We start from the raw sequence: 20,521 nt of genomic DNA on the forward strand, positions 1-20,521 counted from the left end.
TGATTTAAAGCCACTCACCTAGAATTTCTTTTTTTTTTTTTTTTTTTTTTTTTTTGTATTTTTCTGAAGCTGGAAACAGGGAGAGACAGACTCCCGCATGCGCCCAACCGGGATCCACCCGGCACGCCCACCAGGGGGCGATGCTCTGCCCCTCTGGGGCGTCGCTCTATTGTGACCAGAGCCACTCTAGCGCCTGGGGCAGAGGCCGAGGAGCCATCCCCAGCGCCCGGGCCATCTTTGCTCCAATGGAGCCTCGGCTGCGGGAGGGGAAGAAAGAGACAGAGAGGAAGGAGAGGGGGAGGGGTGGAGAAGCAGATGGATGCTTCTCCTGTGTGCCCTGGCCGGGAATCGAACCCGGGACTTCTGCATGCCAGGCCGACGCTCTACCACTGAGCCAACCGGCCAGGGCCAGAATTTTCTAAAAGGCATAAATAAATAAGAGGTTTGGTGACTCAAAGAACAGGAGGCTAGAAAAGGGCTTTAGGTTTCACAAGACTGGCAAAAAGAGATGAAATGACTTTTTTGAAGTTACAGTGCTTTGACGTTGGACCTTAGGCAGAAGTGTTTCTAACCAGAGGGCGTTTCCGTTCACTCACTTATTTCCAGCTGGCGCTGTATGCGGCCTTTGCTCCGCTCCCGGAAGAGAGTCTGTGCTTCACTGTATTCCGTCATAACCTCCACAAACTTTCGAGACAGTACTGAGTGCTGGCAACAGAGGAAACACGAGATTACTATTATGACGGTCATGTCTTCTATTGAAAGTGATGCATAAAAACATCACATGTGGACATTCAAACTACTACACTGCTCCTTTAAATGGAAAATAAGAACGATAGCCACTTCCTGTATAACAGAATCGACGTGAGGATTTTTACATGCATCATCTCTTCTGATCTCACAATAACCCCATGGCACTATTACTATTTCCCGCCTTACAGAAGTAGGAGCCATGATAGAGAGGGGTCACCTAGCCCGTGGTGACGGCCGCCTGGAGCCGACATGGCAACCAAGCAGGCTGACCCGAGAGCCAGCACACTTCTTCACCACTTGTCAAGCACAGTTAAGCAGATTTTCCCTCTGCCGCACCCTAACTTCTGAAAGGTGGGGGCCTCAACCACGAACTCTAAAGTGATTCAAACAGTCTCCCCTCTTCTGAAGAGCATTCTGTTGATGGACTGAATAGATTGTTTTCTCCATAATAGGGGGGTAATCTATAAACACTACACCTTTTTCATGGAAAAATATGAGGATTAATGTGACAGTGAAGATAAAAGGATCTTGTAGCTGAAAGAAGAAATTAAGAAGACCTATTATTCCCTGACACCATGTCAGTCTAGGGGAGGCTGACAAGCAAACCTGGGTCCTCCGTATCCGAACGTCCATGGAAACGCGGTGCCCACTCTCATCCTGATCCAAACTTTGTTCAATAGCTGGGAACAAACAGGGGAGAGTGACCTTTTATACCAATAAATGGACTATTTCAAGCCAAACCTCACAATACATTTCCCAATAAATGTGTGGATCCTGGTAATAATCATCAAGTGCTGATAATATCACAAAATAAAACCAGACATTATATGTTAATATTTAAAAGGAAAAAAAAAAGCCTGAATTTGATCAAGTTTATAGAACTGAACTATCAACCTACAGGAACTACAGAAGATACTAGAACCTGTTAAATGATATTATAGGGGTGAAACCCGCAAAACTCTGAAGTCCGACAAATTCTGATGGACAAACATTCTGGTTTCTCCAACCAAAAGAAAAAGTGCTATGGGGGAAAAAACAGGAGGAGAATCTGATCTTTAAAAACCTTAAGTGACACATCAACCAAGCACAGTGCATGGTCCTTATTTTGAAATCCTTCTGTCTTAGAAATACACCCTGAAGCATATACTACTGATGAAGTCATCAATGTCTGGGATTGGCTGTGAGATCGTCTGTGTGGGGTGGGAGCCACTGCAAAGGCTAGTACGAAGGCTGTGGACCTTAGACTATGGCAGCACCTCCCTGCTGTAGACAGGTCGGAAAATTTCCATACTGAGTCTTTTTTGATCTGCAGAGATTTTCCTGACTTGAATACTGGTTTGCAAGAATTAAATACAATGTGTCTTTCTACCATTTCAAGAAAACACAGCCTCAGCCTCTGTCCACATCCCATAGGGAAGCTGCAGCTGCTCAGAAACCCCTAGTGTGGGATGGACACAGGGTCATGAGCTCAGCTGAACTGTGCTCCACACTCAGAGAACCCACTGACTAATAGGTCCACTTGAGAGCCTGCCAGTGCATTTTAAAGGCTATTCACCTTCTCAGACAGACATCTGTAAGGTAGCCAAAAGCGTCATAAAATATACCAGAAGAGATAAATAATTTATAAGCACTGCCAGGTTTAATCTTGTTGACCATCAATTAGTGTTTCTCCCCTAAATTTAAGTATTAACAAACATTAGCTTCAGCTCTTCATATGCAATCCTTAGACGGTTTAAAAATTCCAGAATAATGATTAGCTTAAACAAAACGCTTACTATACCAAGTACATACATACAAGTTTATTTTAGAGTGCTACAATTTTAACTTTTTAACTTTTGAAAATATAAAAATAAAAAAGTATAAAGAAAAAAAACACGAATACCCATAGTTCCACCATCAGTGATAGAACGTAACCAAACCTTTAAACTTACACTTTAACTTGGTGCGGATTTTATTAGCAGTTTTCTTGATTTCTTTGTTCAGCTCTTCAAGCTCCTCTTTTATTTCTTTAAAATTAAAAAAAAAAAAGTAATCTGAGCAATAATATCCAACATCAACAATGTCCAAATACACTTAAATGGAACAGTATTTGGTAAATGTTCAAGGGTGTTTGTTTCTTTAGAAAAACTACTAAGCATGCTGGCAGTTCTCAAAGTGTGGATCCTGGACCAGCAGCCTCAACGCCAGGTGGGAGCTCTGGAGAAATACAAGTTCCTGCGCCCACCCACACCCAGACCTACACCATAGACATGCAGGTGGGACCGGACATGACCAAGGCCCCCAGGTGATTCTCGTGCACACCTGAAGTTGAGACTAGCCGGCCTATCCCAGTTCACTATCTCCACCGCTAACACCCAGACCCAAAAAAGGGCAGAAGTTGAACCATGTTCCGGAAGAAGAAAGGTCTGCCATGTGTCTGACCTCTCTCCTGCACTTCACTGAGCAATGAGAGCAGGCCCCTGGGCATGCTGGCTCCTGCACTGGGGGACATGGAAGCCAACATCCCCCAAGACTCAGTAGTGTGCCTGGGGAGGGAGAACCCAGCACAGACGTCTAAGTGAGGACGCACACGGAGCGGGAGAAACGGGACAGGGACCTGGCCTGGGCAGCGCCAGACCATGGCTGAGGACATGACACACCAGGCTCTGGGCACAGTCGTGAACCACTGAGGACAACTGAGGACAGAGCCTGCTGGTGGACAGAGCCCCACTTTTCAGCTGCCACTCAGAAATAGACCTCGCCTCTCTGGAGAAGAAAGCCAAGTGGGTGGGGGACACTCCAGACGGAGATACTGGACATCTAATCTGCTAATACGGGCATGCAGGACTCAAGCTTTAGGGAAATACACAGGGGCTGATCCTCTAAGTCAGTGGTCCCCAACCCCCGGGCTGCAGACAGGTACCGGTCCGCAGAAAAAGAATAAATAACTTACATTATTTCCGTTTTATTTATATTTAAGTCTGAACAATGTTTTATTTTTAAAAAATGACCAGATTCCCTCTGTTATATCTGTCTAAGACTCACTCTTGATGCTTGTCTCGTAAGTTCGACAATTATATTTTAAAATACCACAGTTTTTACGCCGGTCGCATAATTTTATTTTGTGCATTTATCCGTCCCACCCTAAAGGCTGGTCTGTGAAAATATTTTCTGACATTAAACCGGTCCATGACCCAAAAAAGGTTGGGACCACTGCTCTAATTGACAGAAGCAGGTCATACGCTTGAATTTGATAAGGGTGACATCCCAGTCACTCAGAAAAGGACAGGATGCCGGGAACTGCCCCTTCCAGTAAACTAGGTAATTCTGATCAGTCCTCCAGCTGGGCGAAATCAGAAACTCTGGATAGACATGTTTTAAATCTGCTTCCAGTTATCAGCAAGGTACAATGGCAGGAGAGGAGCCCCAGGGGCAGCTGAGGCCATGGGGAGGAAGCGGAGCAGGACTGCTGAGCCTAAGGCCACGGCCCTGCAGGGCTGGAGCTGCACTCGGAATCACTGCAGGAACCAGAGCCAGAACTGCTGGTGCCCCCCTACTAGTCAGAATGCTTAAAAATCATCTGTGAAAGAACGTACTGTCCTACGACTCAAGTTACTGCCACCTGTTTTCCTGTACAAAGTCCAGTAGTCAGTCAAAAATAACCAGGCAAACGGCAAGAAAACAGAACAGGAATGCAACCCAAGAAGCACAACAGATGACACAACCAGATCCACAGGGGCACCAGTTAACAGGGTTATCTGACAACAGAGACGTGACATGAAAATAATTAGAGCCAAAGGGGTAAATACAAGATTATGAGTTTTGTCAGAAAATAGGACAGTATAAAAAGGAACCAAATGAAACTGCAGAACTGAAAAAGACTAAAAATAATTGTGTGTGCAAGAAGAGATCCCATGGCTGGAGAAATAACAGCTGAAAAGAAGTTCGAAGGTCAATCAGGAATGTGATTTCAGAATAAGATGGAATAAGACAAAACGGTGGAGAACAGTGAATAAAGGGCAAGAGACATAAAGGGCAGAGGGGAAAGATCTAAGACACACATAATGCAGGTCTCGCGGAGACATGACAGAAAATGGAGCAAAGATGACTTCTGAAGAGAAAATGGTCAAGATATTTCCAAAACTGCCACAAAAAAAAAAAAATCCTAAGGTTCAAGAAGCTTTGTGAAAAGCAGGATAAATAAAAAAAAACCCCACATCTGGAAAGATCCAAATCAAATTGCTAAACCCAAAGACTAAAAATCAAATGTCTTAAAAGCTACAGTTAGACAACTGACTTGAAAAGACAATAGAAAGATACCTTCAAAATCTTCAAGGCAGTGAAAGAAAGTAACTTTCAAACTAGACTCCTGTACTCAGCACAAATACCCTTCAGGAATGCAATCATATACTGTAATATAAATCATATAAATATAATTTCAGACTATAACACGACCTGACTAAGAGAAGTAATAAAGAGTGGGTTTTCCTAATTTTTAAAGTTGTTTTTATTGATTTTAGAGAGAGAGAGAGAGATTAATTTGTTGTCTCACTTATTTATGTATCCTTGGTCATCTCCCGTATGTGCCCTGACCAGGATCAAACCCACAACGTTGGCATATTGAAACAATGATCTAACCAGCTGAGCTACCCAGCCAGGGATAGAGAGTGTTTTATTTTAGAAAGAAGAAAGAATATCCAGATGGAAGTTCTGAGACACAAGAAAATGGGGCCCTTATTATGTGTAAAGACGTGTCGGTCCAAATGCCTATTTATATTGAAGATAAATATAAATATACATATATGTTATTTCCATCTATTACGTGCCAATAGCAAATAAGTAGAAAGAGATGAATTAAAGTTTTCCTCAGGTCCTTGTATTACTTGGAAGTAGTAAAAATAAAAGCTTATATTAGATTTTTAACAAATCAAGAACGCACACTATAATCTATAGAACTAACCACTAAAACAATAAACAGTAAATAGTATATACCAGTGGTAATCAACCTGGTCTGGGCATTCCAGCTTTCATGGTGGGCGGTAACGGAGCAACCAAAGTATAAATTAAAAGATAGATTTAACTATAGTAAGTTGTTTTATAAAGATTTATTCTGCCAAACTTAGCAAAAATCTGACATAAAGTACTTGGTAAGTAACTATTATTATATGCTTTAACTTGCTGTAACTCTGCTTTATAAATTTTATAAAATAAAGTTACTTCCCTACGTTATAAATCACCATTACTGTGGAACCGGTGGGCGGTTAGAAAATTTTACTACTAACAGATATAAAAGTGGGCAGTAGGTATAAAAAGGTTGACTACCCCTGGTCTATACTATATATATATGCCAACTCATGGGGGAGGAGATAAAATTCTTTAAAACCAATCCAAAAGAAAGCATGAAAAGAAAAAAAGTAACAGAACAAAAGGCAAATACGGTTATAAATGTTAGCCCCAATATAAAAATTAACCCAGTAAACAGACTAAAAGCACTGATTAAAGATCAAAAAAAAAAAAAGGCAGCGGTAGAGCGTCGGCCTAGCGTGCGGAGGACCCGGGTTCGATTCCCGGCCAGGGCACACAGGAGAAGCGCCCATTTGCTTCTCCACCCCTCCGCCGCGCTTTCCTCTCTGTCTCTCTCTTCCCCTCCCGCAGCCAAGGCTCCATTGGAGCAAAGATGGCCCGGGCGCTGGGGATGGCTCTGTGGCCTCTGCCTCAGGCGCTAGAGTGGCTCTGGTCGCAACATGGCGACGCCCAGGATGGGCAGAGCATCGCCCCCTGGTGGGCAGAGCGTTGCTCCATGGTGGGCGTGCCGGGTGGATCCCGGTCGGGCGCATGCGGGAGTCTGTCTGACTGTCTCTCCCTGTTTCCAGCTTCAGAAAAATGAAAAAAAAAAAAAAAAAAAAAGGTAAAACTGGATAAAAGGACAAACCCACCTTTTGTTTACAAGATGTAAGAGAAACATCTAAAATATAAGGACACAGAAAAGTGAAAAGGAAAACGGTAGGACCATACGTGCCCCGCACCCAGTTAGAGAGAGCACTGGCTCGACATGCCCGAGCAACCTGTGTGGCTCCGTTCAGAGCAAGCGGATGTAGAGGCGTGGGCATTCCTAGAGATAAGGGGACAGGTCAGATGATAAAGGTTCTGTTCACCACAGTGAGAGCCTTATCTGCTAACTCAGTGGTTCTCAACCTGTGGGTCGCGACCCACAGGTTGAGAACCGCTGTGCTAAGTGAACCGGGTCCAGATAGTTACACAGGACAGCATGGGGACAGGTTTGGAAAGAACTCGGACTGTGGATCAGATCGGTACTCTTATCGATGTTAGCTCTCTGAATGAGGTCAAAACACTGCCACATGTGAGAGAACAGCTTTCTCAGGAGTTAGGAACAGAGGAGAGTCAGCAGGGGAGGAAAGAACACTTGCGTGGATAAGACTCCACACTGGAGAGATGCCAGTCATGCCCCACAGTGGGTGTGGGCTCCACTATGGTCTCTGCCTTACCCAGGCCCTTGTCACATGTTCAGAGCTTACCGGTAGGTCAGGGAGACACCTCCTCCTAACTGCCCCCTCCCTGAGCCCATTCCCTTGCAATCACCTGCTCCTGTGCCGCACTCACAGAGGCTGAGAACAGCACACTCCACGCCTGTCTGTTCTGCTCAGAACCAGCTCTAACTAGCACTGTTTTCCTAATCAATCCCTAAGCAATATTTCTCTGGACACAAAATTCTCCTTCCTCTTCAACTGTGGATACAATACAGATGTGAGGTCCAACCACTGACATGGCCCCATGCTCCGCAGAACCTCTCTGGGGGACTGGAATCTGGATCTGTCTGCAGGTCCCTGGACATTACCCAGCAGTGGCTCCAGGCCGACACCACGAAGCAAGAGCCAGGAACCACACAGACGCCGCAGCTCATGTGACTGTGCATCGAGGCCCAGCTCCACCATCTGTGCAGCGAGGGCTGAGGCCTGAGTTACCCACAGCAAGAGAGACAGACAGACAGGCAGACACAACTTACTTCCTTCTGGGTTTGGTGCAGAAAGAATGATGCTATGGTTTTTCTTTACTTCCTCCACATACTGCGCTATTTTCAATATGCTGCTTCTGATCTCCTCCACCTAGGACAGAGAGAAAGTCATCACCATGTGGCAAATTCAGATTCGCTACTGCTTTCGATACATAAGGAAAGGATGAAGAAGGGAAATGGGTGAATAATTACACATGAAAGAAATAAAAGCTGCTTCTCATTTCACATTGATAATCAATTCAAGAAAATGTGCACCGTATTAAGTTATGACCATGGCAGTGTCGATCAACATTCACATGCAACATTTATGTAACATTTAAGACCTGACTGCCACCTTCTAAAACTGAGTTACGTGAACAGACATCATTGGCATCTCTATTTGTCTAAGTCCTTTCCTGGAAATGAACTGTAAAATAAATCGACTGCTTAACAAACAACAACCTGAACCTAAGTTAGATTCCATCCCTCTCAAACTTCCTAGGATGGCCCCTGCTTCCACATGCATCTGAGAGCCCACAGCCAGAGGGGGTCAGTGCCAGGTGAGCAAAGACGACCACTTGTGACAGTCAGGGGCCTGCTGTTAATTCTCCTGTCAGATACGACAGTCTTCAAAACGAGAAATGTTCCTTTGAAAAATGGGTATGGGAGAGTTAAGCATCCAGGTATAGGGGGCATGGGGGTGAAATCAGAAAAATAACGATTTCATAAAGTAGGCAGGGGAGCTGGGACAATAGAGTCTAGCTTCCTAAGTGACATCAGGAAATCCAGGGTCATAGCAACTTTGTACCTAAACGTAAGTTCCTGTCTCCAACAACAGAAGCTCCTCGTTCTCCATGAGAGAACATTAGGAACTAACATCAATACTGGAAACCCAGTAACAAGGTTCACACTAGGTATTCGATAAATTCTGCCTGAAATCTGGAAGACTTTTTAACTTTTTAAGCAAGTAATTAACATTATACATCTACACACTGACAGACCAGTGCAGAATGTCGATGGATTTAAGGGTCATCTGAAACTGTTACTCAATTCAGCACAATCACGGCAAGTCTGGCAAATGAAGTTTTCATCATTAACAATCATCCTGGACACATTTATTTTCTTCATGATTAACAAAGTCAAAATACTTGCTCTGTGACTCTATTTCAAAAATTAAAAGATTATGCAAGACATGATCCGTTGCATAGGTTTAAGAACTTAAACCCAGCAGGAGCCTGACACCAGCCTTGGGAGCTACAGGGGGAAACGGGCGGGGAGCCATCAGACTCGTATAATTCTAGAGGACTCACAGAATTCAAACAGCAACTTTTAAAAATATCAGTGTTAGTATTATTTTCAATATGGCAAATGCACAGTTACATCAATCTAGCTATGTTTAAAGAAGGAAAGTCTGGCTGGGTTTCACAGAATGACCCTTACCTGATGGAAGAAATCATCCATAAAATGGTCCTTCTCAACGACGACTGCTGCATCCCCATCATCATTTTTCCTACACTACAATGGAAAATAGAAATTTCAGATCTTAAATTTTTTCATGTAGGCACAGTCAATTAAAAGGACAAGAGCAGCCCCGGCTGGTTGGCTCAGTGGTAGAGCATCAGCCTGGTATGTAGAAGTCCCAGGTTCGATTCCTGGCCAGAGCACACAGGAGAAGTGCCTATCTGCTTCTCCACCCTTCCCTTTCTCCTTTCTCTCTGTCTCTCTCTTTCCCTGCCACAGCCAAGTCTCCATCAGAGCAAAGCTGGCCTGGTGCTGAGGATGGCTCTATGGCCTCTGCCTCAGGCGCTAGAATGGCTCCAGTTGCAACAGAGCAACATCCCAGATGGGCAGAGCATCGCCCCCTGGTGGGCATGCTGGGTGGATCCCGGTTGGGGGCATGCGGGAGTCAGTCTGCCTGCCTCCCTGCTTCTCACTTCAGAAAAATACAAAAATAATAATAATAATAAAAGGACAAGAGCAATTCAGGTCCTCCAGGGTCTCAACCCACAAGAGCCAAATTGTACCAAGCCAGCAAAGCTCCACATGACGACTTGACCTGGCGGCCACAGCGAGCAGTGTAGAACACTGAGAAACCGGCAGCCCTGCTGGAGGGCATGTCTCAGGGACAACAGGGGCGCCTGAATGGTGTAGCATCATTCACTTCCCGTAAGGCATTCGGCGTAACACAAGTCCATTTTACCCTCAAGAAGTGAAACTGCTTGGATTGCAATATTTCCTATAAAGATGAAAAATGCTGACACCGCAGGCAACCTTTTTAGGGTCCATAATAATTGACAAGGAACTTCCACATCCGTTCTTCCCTAAGTGAGTTCCCACGGGCCGTGCCCACACTCTCATCAACAACCATTCAATAGGGGATAATTCAGTAAAGGAGACCTTAGGAAGTAAACTGTGAAAGAAAGCAACTCTAATGACCACTGGGAAGAACCAGAATGACACCCTAGTTCAGAAATCTGGCACTTCCTGTAAGTGTAAAACCACATCAAAAAACAAAGAGTGAGGACTATTCTAGGCCAGTGGTTCTCACACTAGAGCTGCATCAGAACCCCCCTGAAAGCTGGGTCTCTGACTCAGCAAGCCTGGGGTGAGCATTCCGTGTGTTACTGGACATTCTAGAATCCTGCCGGATTCTAACAAGTTCCAGGTGAAGCTGCTGGTCTGGGGACCCCACGGGAAGCAGCACTTTCCAAGCAGGCAACACAACCCAACAGTGCAAAGCCTCTCCTGGGGGGAAAGACCCAAGGAGCCAGCCTCGGAACCACACGAAGCCCATCAAAGCATGTGCGGCCACGTCCATCCATGGGAGGTCTGTAGACGAGACAGAGAAAGCAGAAAAACAACCTGCCAGGGAGCAGTGCCCAGAGCTGCTCCGCAGGCTCCCCAGGACACACCTGACGCGTCAGCCCAAGTCCAGCCCAGAGCTGTGCCCACGGATGAGACCTCCCGCGTCCTTTGGAAAACGGAGGTCTCTGCCCACTGCAAGGTTGCATGCACTGCCTGTAGCTTTACTGACCTACAACCCAGGAATAGTTTGGAAACAAAATTCTTCTAAAATGTAGCTAACAAACATCTGAAAAATGCAATAAATGTGTTGAGGAAGCACAAAACACCTCCGTCTGCAGCACCCAGGGTTCTCGCTGAGGCAGGTGGACTTGGCCTAAAATCAACCATGGTCTGTCACGGCCCTATGGCTCTCGCTGTGGCCTCCCAGCCTGGGGCTCCTCTGGGCGGAGATGAGGCAAAGATGAGACAATGGGGTGGGAAAGGGGAAGCAACAGTGTTTCTAAGAAGAAAGGCAAGCCCACACACAAGGGCCTGCCCACACACAAGGGCCTTTCTGAGAAGAACGCAAGAACTCCGCATCACCAGGGCACACAACACCCAGGCACAGGCAGTTCACGGATGGAGCAGACTGTGTCCCGAGAGCAAGCACTGAAGCCCCAACCCCCAGTACATCAGCATGTGAACCCCATCTGGATAAAGGGTCTGTGCAGATGGACCTAGGTAAGATGACATCATACTAGAGTAGGGTAGGCCCTTGACCCCACCTGCCTAGTGTCCTCATAGGAAGAAACAGGCCTACATGGGGAAGATGGCATATCTATGAGCCCAGGACCGCCGAGGACTGCAAGCAGCACAGAATGCCAGACAAGGCCAGTTACAATGCTCCCTACAGCTTCGAGGGAGCACAGCCCTGCTGACACCCGGAGGACTGCAGACCTTGGCCCTCCAGAGCTGTGAGCTCACACGTCTGCTGCTTTAAGTCCCTTTGTGAGGCCAGTGCATTAGATCACTAATACACTGACCCCGTCCTCTCACCTTTAATCTGCTGTACCAATAAACCAGACATTTCCCCTTTAACTCTTTCACTGTGAGCATGGTGTCAGCGGGAAGAAGGACCGCTGTATGGGGGCAATGGCCCACCAACTCCCTGCGACCCTGTCTCCTGGTCTGTGAACCAGAGACCCCGGTGCCAGCCTCCTCCGGTATGCGGCTGTGAGCATCAGGCGTCTTCCCACGGGGAGCATGCACATAGCGGCATACCAAGAGAGGCTTTTAAACTGATTTCTGGTCCCTGCTCTTCACTGGAAGCAGCACTTAGCGACCGGCACTCAGCTAACAAGCAACAGAAACCAGTCCCGCCACTGCTCTCCAGGGTCCCACATCCCCAGAGGAAAAAGGAGCTGTGGACAGGTACTGAGTGTAGTGCACCCTTGCACTGAATCCTGGCCACCGCCACCCAGCCTGTCCCGTCCCCTCCAGGTCACACATCAGAGCACATAGAATGGCTGAGGAATGTGCCTCAAGTCCCCGAGCTGAGTAAGCAGTAGCCAAGCCACGTTTCAACCCAGGTCTGTCTGACTTTCTAAGACTCTCCATCCTGACAATTCCACGGTGCCAACTCGTAAAAACACAAAAAGCTGTCTGTCCTTCCGCTCCGGCTCAGGACCGCACATAACTGGAGGTACTTCCCCAGCCGGACTCCCGCTCACTGCATTATCCCCGCTCTGCCAGGAGGAGGTTGAGGCACCTTGGAGTGCAGGAAGCTGAGCCGGCCTGGTCTGACTGCCCCCTCCCTGCTCTTACACTCGGACAGTCCACCTCCTCCTGTGGAAGGAGTCCCACTGCAGGCCCTCAATCCTTCCAGCCCATGGTGTGTCCCTACCCATCCTGAGTGGGCCCTGGTTCCACTAGTTCCCTGAGGCTGTCCATGAAAGGAGGGGCAGAATATAATGAGGGAGGTGTCACCACTAAGTAGTCACCTCTCTGTGAACTGAACGTGGTTAGCACAGGGAGGGAAGAGGACAGACAGGAACGTGACCGAGAAGGCTGGCCAGCCTTCCTGCGCCCAGAGACGGGGCGCTGAGAAATGCTCCTGCCCACATGACCCTGACAGGGCCCCTCGCACAGCACCATTAAAAGTCATCCCAGGTTCACAGCCACCTGGACTTTGTTTTACTCCTTGTTATGGACAATTACAAACAGATAAGAAAACAGGAACAATATCACGAGCCATCAATGTACTGGTCACCCGGGTTCAACAGGATCCACCTTGTACACCCCACTGCACCTCCACCCTACCCCAATACTAGACCCTCACAAAAGATGCCTGTCGTGTGCACAACACAGCTGAGAACCCACACTAAGGGCTCTCCTACCACTCCAGTATGGGGACTGTTTCCTGTTACAGGGCTCAGGAGAGATGGTGACCCACAGGTTGCTTTCCCTAAGGACAGCAAGTCATTTTACCACCAGAGCTCTCTTGCTCCCTCCAGCGGGCAGTAAAGAAACAAACACTGAAGAAACACAACGGCCCCAACTCCCGGAAACACACATGTCATCGGGACCTTTACTCATGTCATTCAGCTGCTACTAGGTCATCTTTACCTGTGGATCAACCGTGAAAGGGCCAGATGGCTAGAGACAGACTTCCCCTACTGTCTTCTTTTAAATGTAGTTTTAAGCCTTACGTTTCTTATTTCTACCAGGAATTCTCAAAACTATTGGATATTAGAAAATAGACCCAGTAACATTATCCTAGCTTTTCCATTCATTCATATATATATATATATATATATATATATATGTATATGTATATATATATATGTATATGACTACCAAATAAATGCTATTTAATAGAATGTTCACTGTAGATATTAGCAGAAGCTGCATCATCAAAAATTAGTAGGACCCAAAGCTGGACAGCACCCTGGCTTTTTTCTCCATGTGCACATATATGAGGTAGGGCCTTGCACAGAAACAATAATTGTGGGGAAATGAGATCAATGAGCTTGAAATATGCACAGTGGTGCTACCATCTTTGCTGCTACCATACCTTCACTTCTCCTTCAGAATTAAATCACTTGAATAAAAGACCATTGATGATTTAATAGAATAAAAGCTATTAACCAGTTTGTAATTACAGTGCCAAATGTAACAACATTCTTTTCTTATGTTTGTATGATTCCTGTTCTGTGCCCTGTGGCAGTGTGTTACACTGGTTCATGTGTTTGCATTTTACTACATATTCGTCTGCCTTATTAATATCATACATCTACTTTTTCATGGAACTTTGACTTCACTGCACAAACCCTCTGCTGAGCATGGGCTTTCTCCTCTAAAGGATCTGTATAAAAATTGCTCCTTACTGCTCACTTTTGTGCAGTAGTGACAACCAAACTGGCCAGCTTTCTGTCCTCCACAACCCCCGTCCCCACCTCCAAGCCTTGGAATTGGCTGTCCTGCCCATACCTGCACATGCAGGTGCCTCCTCACCCAGGCCTTAGTGCAGAGATGGTGCCCTGGACTGCCAGCTGCACAGCAGCCATAGCTCACAGCCCTCAGAGCCATGCCTGCAGGAGACATTTTACCACAGCTGAGCTGCCACTTGCCCACTCCCACACGACACTCCCCAGGAGCGAGGGCTCATGCATCATGCCTGAAACAGTGCCCTTCGGTGAAGACCTGCTGAACAAATAAACAGAGAGCAAAGAGATGAGGACTAGAGCAGACCCGAAGCACACAGAAAGGACAGAGGGGCGGAGAACAAAAAGCAGTGGGGAGTGCACAGACCAGCCAGGTGGATTGCTGGTCCTGGTCCCAGTCCCAAACCCCAGAAGTCTGATGGTAATCTGCTCTCCCACGAGCACCAGTCTGCCTCTTAATACATCTCCCTTCTCTGTTTTAGCTCACTTCTGTCCCTTGCACCTGAAAGAGCCTTGGGGACCAGATGTCACTGTTGGGTACATTTTTCTTACTACAGGCATTTCCAAACAGAAACACCCAATTCAGAACACACCTAGCAGGACACTGAGGCTCACTGACTGTGCCAGTCGGCCCTGGAAAGGGGGGAGGAGGGCCTGGGGGGTGCAGGGAGAAACAGAAACACGCCTGTGCTCAAGGACAAGAAGACAGCTATCTTTGGAGATACCAGAGAGAAGGAGGGAGGGAAGACTTCTAGGTGTGAGGCTGGCAGAGAGAGGGAGAGAGCCATCCGTGGTTCTCACAGGGCAGCAGCAAGTGCAAAAGCACCGAGGTGGGAGGGCTTGTTGGGGACAGTGAGCTGTATCTCAGGGCTGGAGCGGGGCGATCGTAAGGAAGCAAGTGTGCTAAAGAAGAAACCCCATTGTGACCTGGCTATCTCTTAGGTTTTCTATTCCTGAAATTCAGAATAGACTTGAAGTGAAAAACAAGAAGTATTCCTCTGTGTGAATACAGAGGTTCTGCTATCTTAAAAAAAAAAAGAACACACTGTGTATGCAAACGGATATATTTATGATACTTAACAAAGAAACTATAGATTCCAACTGTGGGAAGTTTGCATGATGATAAACAAAATATAAAAAGTTGCAAGGACTGAATAAACCATGAAATTCTAAACTACAACCATATGCATTTGTGAAATTATATACGTTATCAAATTCTTAGTGTTTTAAGTTTCAGGGAAGTCATTAGAAAGAATGTTTTATTTTATAAATCAGAATCTGAATATTTAATATAAAACATTCTACACTACAAGTGCAATCTGAGCTGTCAAAATGTAACTTTAAAACTATCTAAGCAGCTTCTCCTGACCCTTAAAAATTATATTGGCAATTCACCTTGAACCCAGGGACCGAAAATAATCTGGTCACTTCTCTTGGGTCTACTAATTGATACCACATAGCTACCAAGTATCTGTTATCCTGCAAACAGTTCCCACAGCTGAAACCTATAGTTAGTTTCTCTATCCTTAACTAGAATAAATCTGTTTGCATAGACAAACTTTTTTTTTTTTAGCCATATCTTGTAGAATCACCATTCCACATGGGTTTACTTATATCTTCAGATGCATTTCATGATGCCTCCTTCACTCGTCCTTGCCCAGGCTGTGTACACCAACAATGTGCACCCAACTCATAGGGGTGTCTCTGTAACTCGCACACTACCTCACTGAGATCTGGCACCCAAAGGTCTTTTGGGTGATTCTTTTACTTTTTGTCAATCAGAAACATCCTTCTGGACTTATGAGTCTAGGAGATCTTGGGCAAGTCACTTAAAAGTTTCTGCACCCAAATGAACTCATTAGTTAAAAAAAGAATCATTTGTTAGAAGTGGCTGAGTCTATACTTGATGAATTGTATGGGACAAACTAAGGAAGTCCTTTCCAAAGTTATCAGTGATCATCTTTTTTCTCAGGAGGAAACATTAACAGCTAATGAATGAAACTTTTTGGAGGCATCACAAATATTTTGTCAGCTGATGAGGCATTTTAATAACTACTAAAATAAATATTAAACTTTACCTCGGAAAAACACCAGCCATTTAGAAAGAAACACAGTTGTGAGCTAACGTTCAAATACTCTAAGAACCACTTGGAAAAAAACACATTTCTTGGGGATAGGGGAATATTTATCTCTTATATCTGATAACTTTCAGATGAGTTTTTTAATGTTAAAAGTTTTTAAACTTCAAGTATGTCAAATTCAATTTTAACTTAATATTTTATACAGTGTCCGTAAAGTCATGGTGCACTTTTGACCGGTCATAGGAAAGCAACAAAAGACGATAGAAATGTGAAATCTGCACCAAATAAAAGGAAAACTCTCCCAGTTTCATACCTATTCAGTGCAGTTCGATTGGGCTCACGCACAGATTTTTTAGGGCTCCTTAGGTAGCTATCCCGTTTGGCCTCTACAGACTCGTCACTGACTGATGGCCTACCAGAACGGGGTTTCTGCACCAAACTGCCGGTTTCCTTCAACTGCTTATCCCACCGAGTAATGTTATTCCTATGTGGTGGCGCTTCATTATAAACGCGCCAATATTCACATTGCACTTTGGTCACAGATTCGAATTTAGCGAGCCACAGAACACACTGAACTTTCCTCTGTACCGTCCACATCTCGACTGGCATAGCCGTGGGATGCTCCTCTGTATACACGGTGTTACATCATCATCTGCGCATGAGCACATGCTGCCACATCATCCTACAGAAACTGGGAGGGTTTTCCTTTTATTTGGTGCAGATTTCACATTTCTATCGTCTTTTATTGCTTTCCTGTGACCGGTCAAAAAGTGCACCATGACTTTACGGACACACTGTAGTAGAAAGCTGCTTCTCATAACTCCCTGAAAACAAAAAAATACTAAATATTAATAGCACTTATAATTACACAGCATTCTCTCTCCACCTTATCCCAAAGTATCACTCATAAGAGGTAATTTTATGTTTCACAACTCCCTCCTTTAAGTAGACAAGAGAGATATTATTATCCCCATATTATATACATGAAAATTGAAGTTTTGAGAGTCTTAAAATTAATTTTCCCAAGATTAGACAACTCCAGAAGTAGAAACTTCCACTAATTTGCTCTACAATGGCTCTGTCTCACCTAGAGCAGGATGGTTTTGGAGACAGTCACTCGTGGCTCTGAAATTTTTACTAACACTGTTGCTGTCAGAGCTGGAACATATAAAACACTTAGAGTGACAAACCTGTACCTTTTCTATGTTTTGCTAATCAAGCCAAGAAAACTGCTTCTGTAGTCTACTGAGACATCCTTTACTAAATTCCCCAGGATCATAAATTTGGGTATGTTTTGTTGAAATTGTTACAGCTCTCGTGTGAAGATACTTTCAGCAAGTCCTCATTTAACAAACAGTGGAGCTCCTGCAGGTGGCACAGACATTCTCCAGAGCGAGATAACAACAGTAATTTGCTATGTTTAACATGATGTTCGCTGTGCACTGCAGATGTCAAAATATTTGAGCACTGATAAAAAGGGAAGGAAAGAAACATCCTTCCTATGATCACTATGAAGAAACTCCCTTGTAATGGGTGTAAAGGGTACTTTCCACGATCCTATTGCCTTTCTGCACCAGGGGGTTCCTCCTCCAACCCACAGAACACGGCTATCTGAGTGACCCTTCTCTCTACCCTCCTATGGCTGCCCATGACCAGTTCCAGCCTAGAAGCCAAGCAGAGAAGTTAATTCATTACAAGCAATGGATGCCTGAGAGCAGTAAGCCCAGCACCCTGTTCTTATCTGAGGCTGCCAACGCTTCCAGGGCAGAGGCTTTTTTGTCTGATCACTGGGACACAAAATGTAAACACCAGACCTAAATCATGCTTATGTTTTTAAAGAAAACGGTCAAAGTGTTTCGACGCGCCCACCCTCTACAAGCAGCAGCCAACCACTCTTGTCACCGCCCCCGGTGTCATTCCGTGCAGCCATCTGTAACTTGTCTACAAAGCATCAGCTGTCCCAAGTGAACTGCGCTTCCCTCCCTCAAGTCAGCAGGTAACTTGCGAGCACTTCTGCTGGTCCAGCACCGACTTTGCCAACGGCTGGGTGGCTCAGTGGCTCGGTGCGCTGGCCACTGGCGAAGAGCAAACACGGCCCAGTTCTCCGAAAGCAAACTGTTTACTGGGGAAGAACAAGGCGCAGCCCGTGCCCGCCTGTCCCTCACCCCGCTGCGGGCGCCCAGCGGCCAAGCGCCCATTTGAATGTGCCAGCCTGTGCAAGACCGCGCAGCGACCGCGACCCCCTGCGCTCCTGCCACATGCGAGGCCTGAGTCGAACCCCAGGGACACAGCAGGGAGAGAGGGGACGAAGCCTGCCCTGGGGCGCTGTGATGGGAGTGATTTCGGGGAAGATCTCGGCCCAGCGAGCGCGGAGCACAGCTCCGATGAAGACTTCATGGCCTGGCCCGGACACTTGCCTGGGAACCCTCGCAACACCCAGTTTCCCCACCAGTTGAAGCGAGGGCACTTTAAGCGCTGCCCCTCGGTGGTCGGGCGTCCAAAACACCGTGGACACAGCGCTCCCGACCCCGCGAGCCCACCACCCCAAAACACCTTCTCGCGAACCCCCAGCCGGGTCCAGGCCCCGCCCACCCCGGCCCGAACCGCTATCCGCCCGCCCGCCCGCCAGCCGCTCACCGCCGTCAGGTCCGGCAGCCGGTCCCGCATCCCCGCGGGCCGGGCGCCGCGCCCCGCAGCTCAGGCCTGCCCCGCGCCGCCGCCTCGGCGCGCCGGTCGCCCAGCTTCGCGACGAACCAGCCGCCGCCTCCTGCCGAGCCGGCGCTGCCACGGCAACCGCGCCCGTGCGCTCTGCGCATGCCCGGGCCGCGCCGCGCCCTAGCCCACGCAGCCTGCGGAAATCTTCCTGCGGGAATGCTGCGCCCGGAGGGGCGGGGCCTAGAGCGAGGGGGCGGACCCTGCTGGGGCTGGGAAGCGACCCGGGCTGACGCAGAAGGGGGCAGGGCCTTTGGGAAAGATGGGCAGGGGCGGTGCCCAGCGAGTTGTGCTCTGATGGCCTCTTTGCTGGGTCAGCTGGATGTGCCATTTGTTCCTTATTGATTTGTTTTTGTGTTTGTGCTTCCACATTCATTTTATTTCTTTTACTAAAATAATGGTGTCAATTTTGGTAACAAATGTAGCAAGGCTATGAAAATGAGCTGGGTGCAGCTTTGAAGGTACATGCCCAGAACAGGCTTTCTCTTCAGCAGTCACCCCAGGGTTTCGTGTGTATAAAGGAGAAGAGCTCAAGTACTGAAGACAATGTGTGAGGGACGTGAAGGTCAGGAGTAGAACTCAAAAAAATATATATAATAATAATAATGACTAGAACTCAAAATGGCATGGGGTGTGAATATGCAGTGTTCATCTTTGATCTGGGATGCTAGCAGTTCAGACATGCCAAAGAGAAGCCCTAAAGAGAAGCCTTAAATGTCTCCTTTACGTGAAAAGGTGAGTCCAGCACAATAATATATTTAGAGAGTGACGGACCACATAGTTCTGATGCCGGTTTAAGTGGGGTTTGTGTATGGTGTCATATAAAAAAGCATTTCACTGGACCCACACTTGGAGAAGCTTAGGCTTTTGCAGTAGGATTCATTCACAGTTGAAATAGAATGCTGCTGACAGGTGATCAATGTCTCATTCCCCTCTGTCTCACCGAGGGAAAAGTCCAGTCTAGTCTTAAGCCCAGTATAAAAGCCAAATTCAGGTATTTTGTGCCATGGTTTGGCCCACATCAAAGCTTACTTAGTCCAGGCCCTGCCTGGTTGGCTTAGTGATAGAGCATCAACCCAGCTTGTGGAAATCCTGGGTTCAGTTCCTAGTCAGGGTACACAAAAGAAGCGCCCATCTGCTTCTCTTCCTCTCCCACTCCACCTTCTCTTTCTTTCCATCCCCCAGCCATGGCATGATTGATTTGAGCATGTTGGCTCTGGATGCTGAGGATGGCTCCCTGAAGCCTTCGCCTCAGGTGCTAAAAATAGCTCAGTTGCAAGCATTGCCCAAGATGGTCAGAGCATCAGCCACAGATGGGGTGCTTGTGGGAGTCTGTCTCTCTATCTCCCCTCCTCTCACTTAAAGATTAAAAGAAAAAGAAAGAGTGAGCTTAGTCCAGTCCAGGCACTGCTGAAAGCCTGTACCTGGGAGATGTCCAGCTACTAGCCCACACAGCATGGCTGCAAATATGGCTAATGATTTTCTTCTGACAGCAGGAGGACAGAGAGAATGGCAAAAGGGCCAGATCTCTATAAAGCACGTGTTTGTATTTTCAGGCTGGGAAGGGCTAACTTTCCTTAAGCCAATCAATCTTCTTTAAAATCTCACAGGCTTGCATTGATTCTTCCCATTAACCAATCAGAGGATTCTGAGGGCACAATGGATTCCTGAAATGTGCAATTGAGCCTATGAATATTTTTTAGCCTTCTAGCAAATTAAGCTAAATGGGATGTTGAAGCTTCTTACTGAGGCAGGCTTTC

General features: G+C 46.6%; 1 protein-coding gene across 2 annotated transcripts in view; it reads right to left on the reverse strand.

Annotated features, from left to right (window-relative positions):
* STX2 (syntaxin 2) overlaps positions 1-18,921 on the reverse strand; it is a 30,818-nt gene extending 11,897 nt beyond the window's left edge. For both annotated transcript variants that reach the window (XM_066371208.1, XM_066371207.1), the window contains exons 1-6: positions 18,687-18,921; positions 9,182-9,256; positions 7,754-7,853; positions 2,682-2,756; positions 1,357-1,430; positions 597-705 (exon numbers count right to left, since the gene is read on the reverse strand). In XM_066371208.1, the coding sequence (XP_066227305.1) occupies positions 597-705; positions 1,357-1,430; positions 2,682-2,756; positions 7,754-7,853; positions 9,182-9,256; positions 18,687-18,716 (463 nt within the window). In that variant the 5' untranslated portion in view covers positions 18,717-18,921. The remainder of the gene's footprint in view (positions 1-596; positions 706-1,356; positions 1,431-2,681; positions 2,757-7,753; positions 7,854-9,181; positions 9,257-18,686) is intronic.
* Positions 18,922-20,521: the final 1,600 nt, after the last annotated feature.

This window comes from Saccopteryx leptura, chromosome 2 (genome assembly GCF_036850995.1).
Source record: "Saccopteryx leptura isolate mSacLep1 chromosome 2, mSacLep1_pri_phased_curated, whole genome shotgun sequence".
In the NCBI taxonomy this organism is placed as follows: Eukaryota; Metazoa; Chordata; class Mammalia; order Chiroptera; family Emballonuridae; genus Saccopteryx; species Saccopteryx leptura.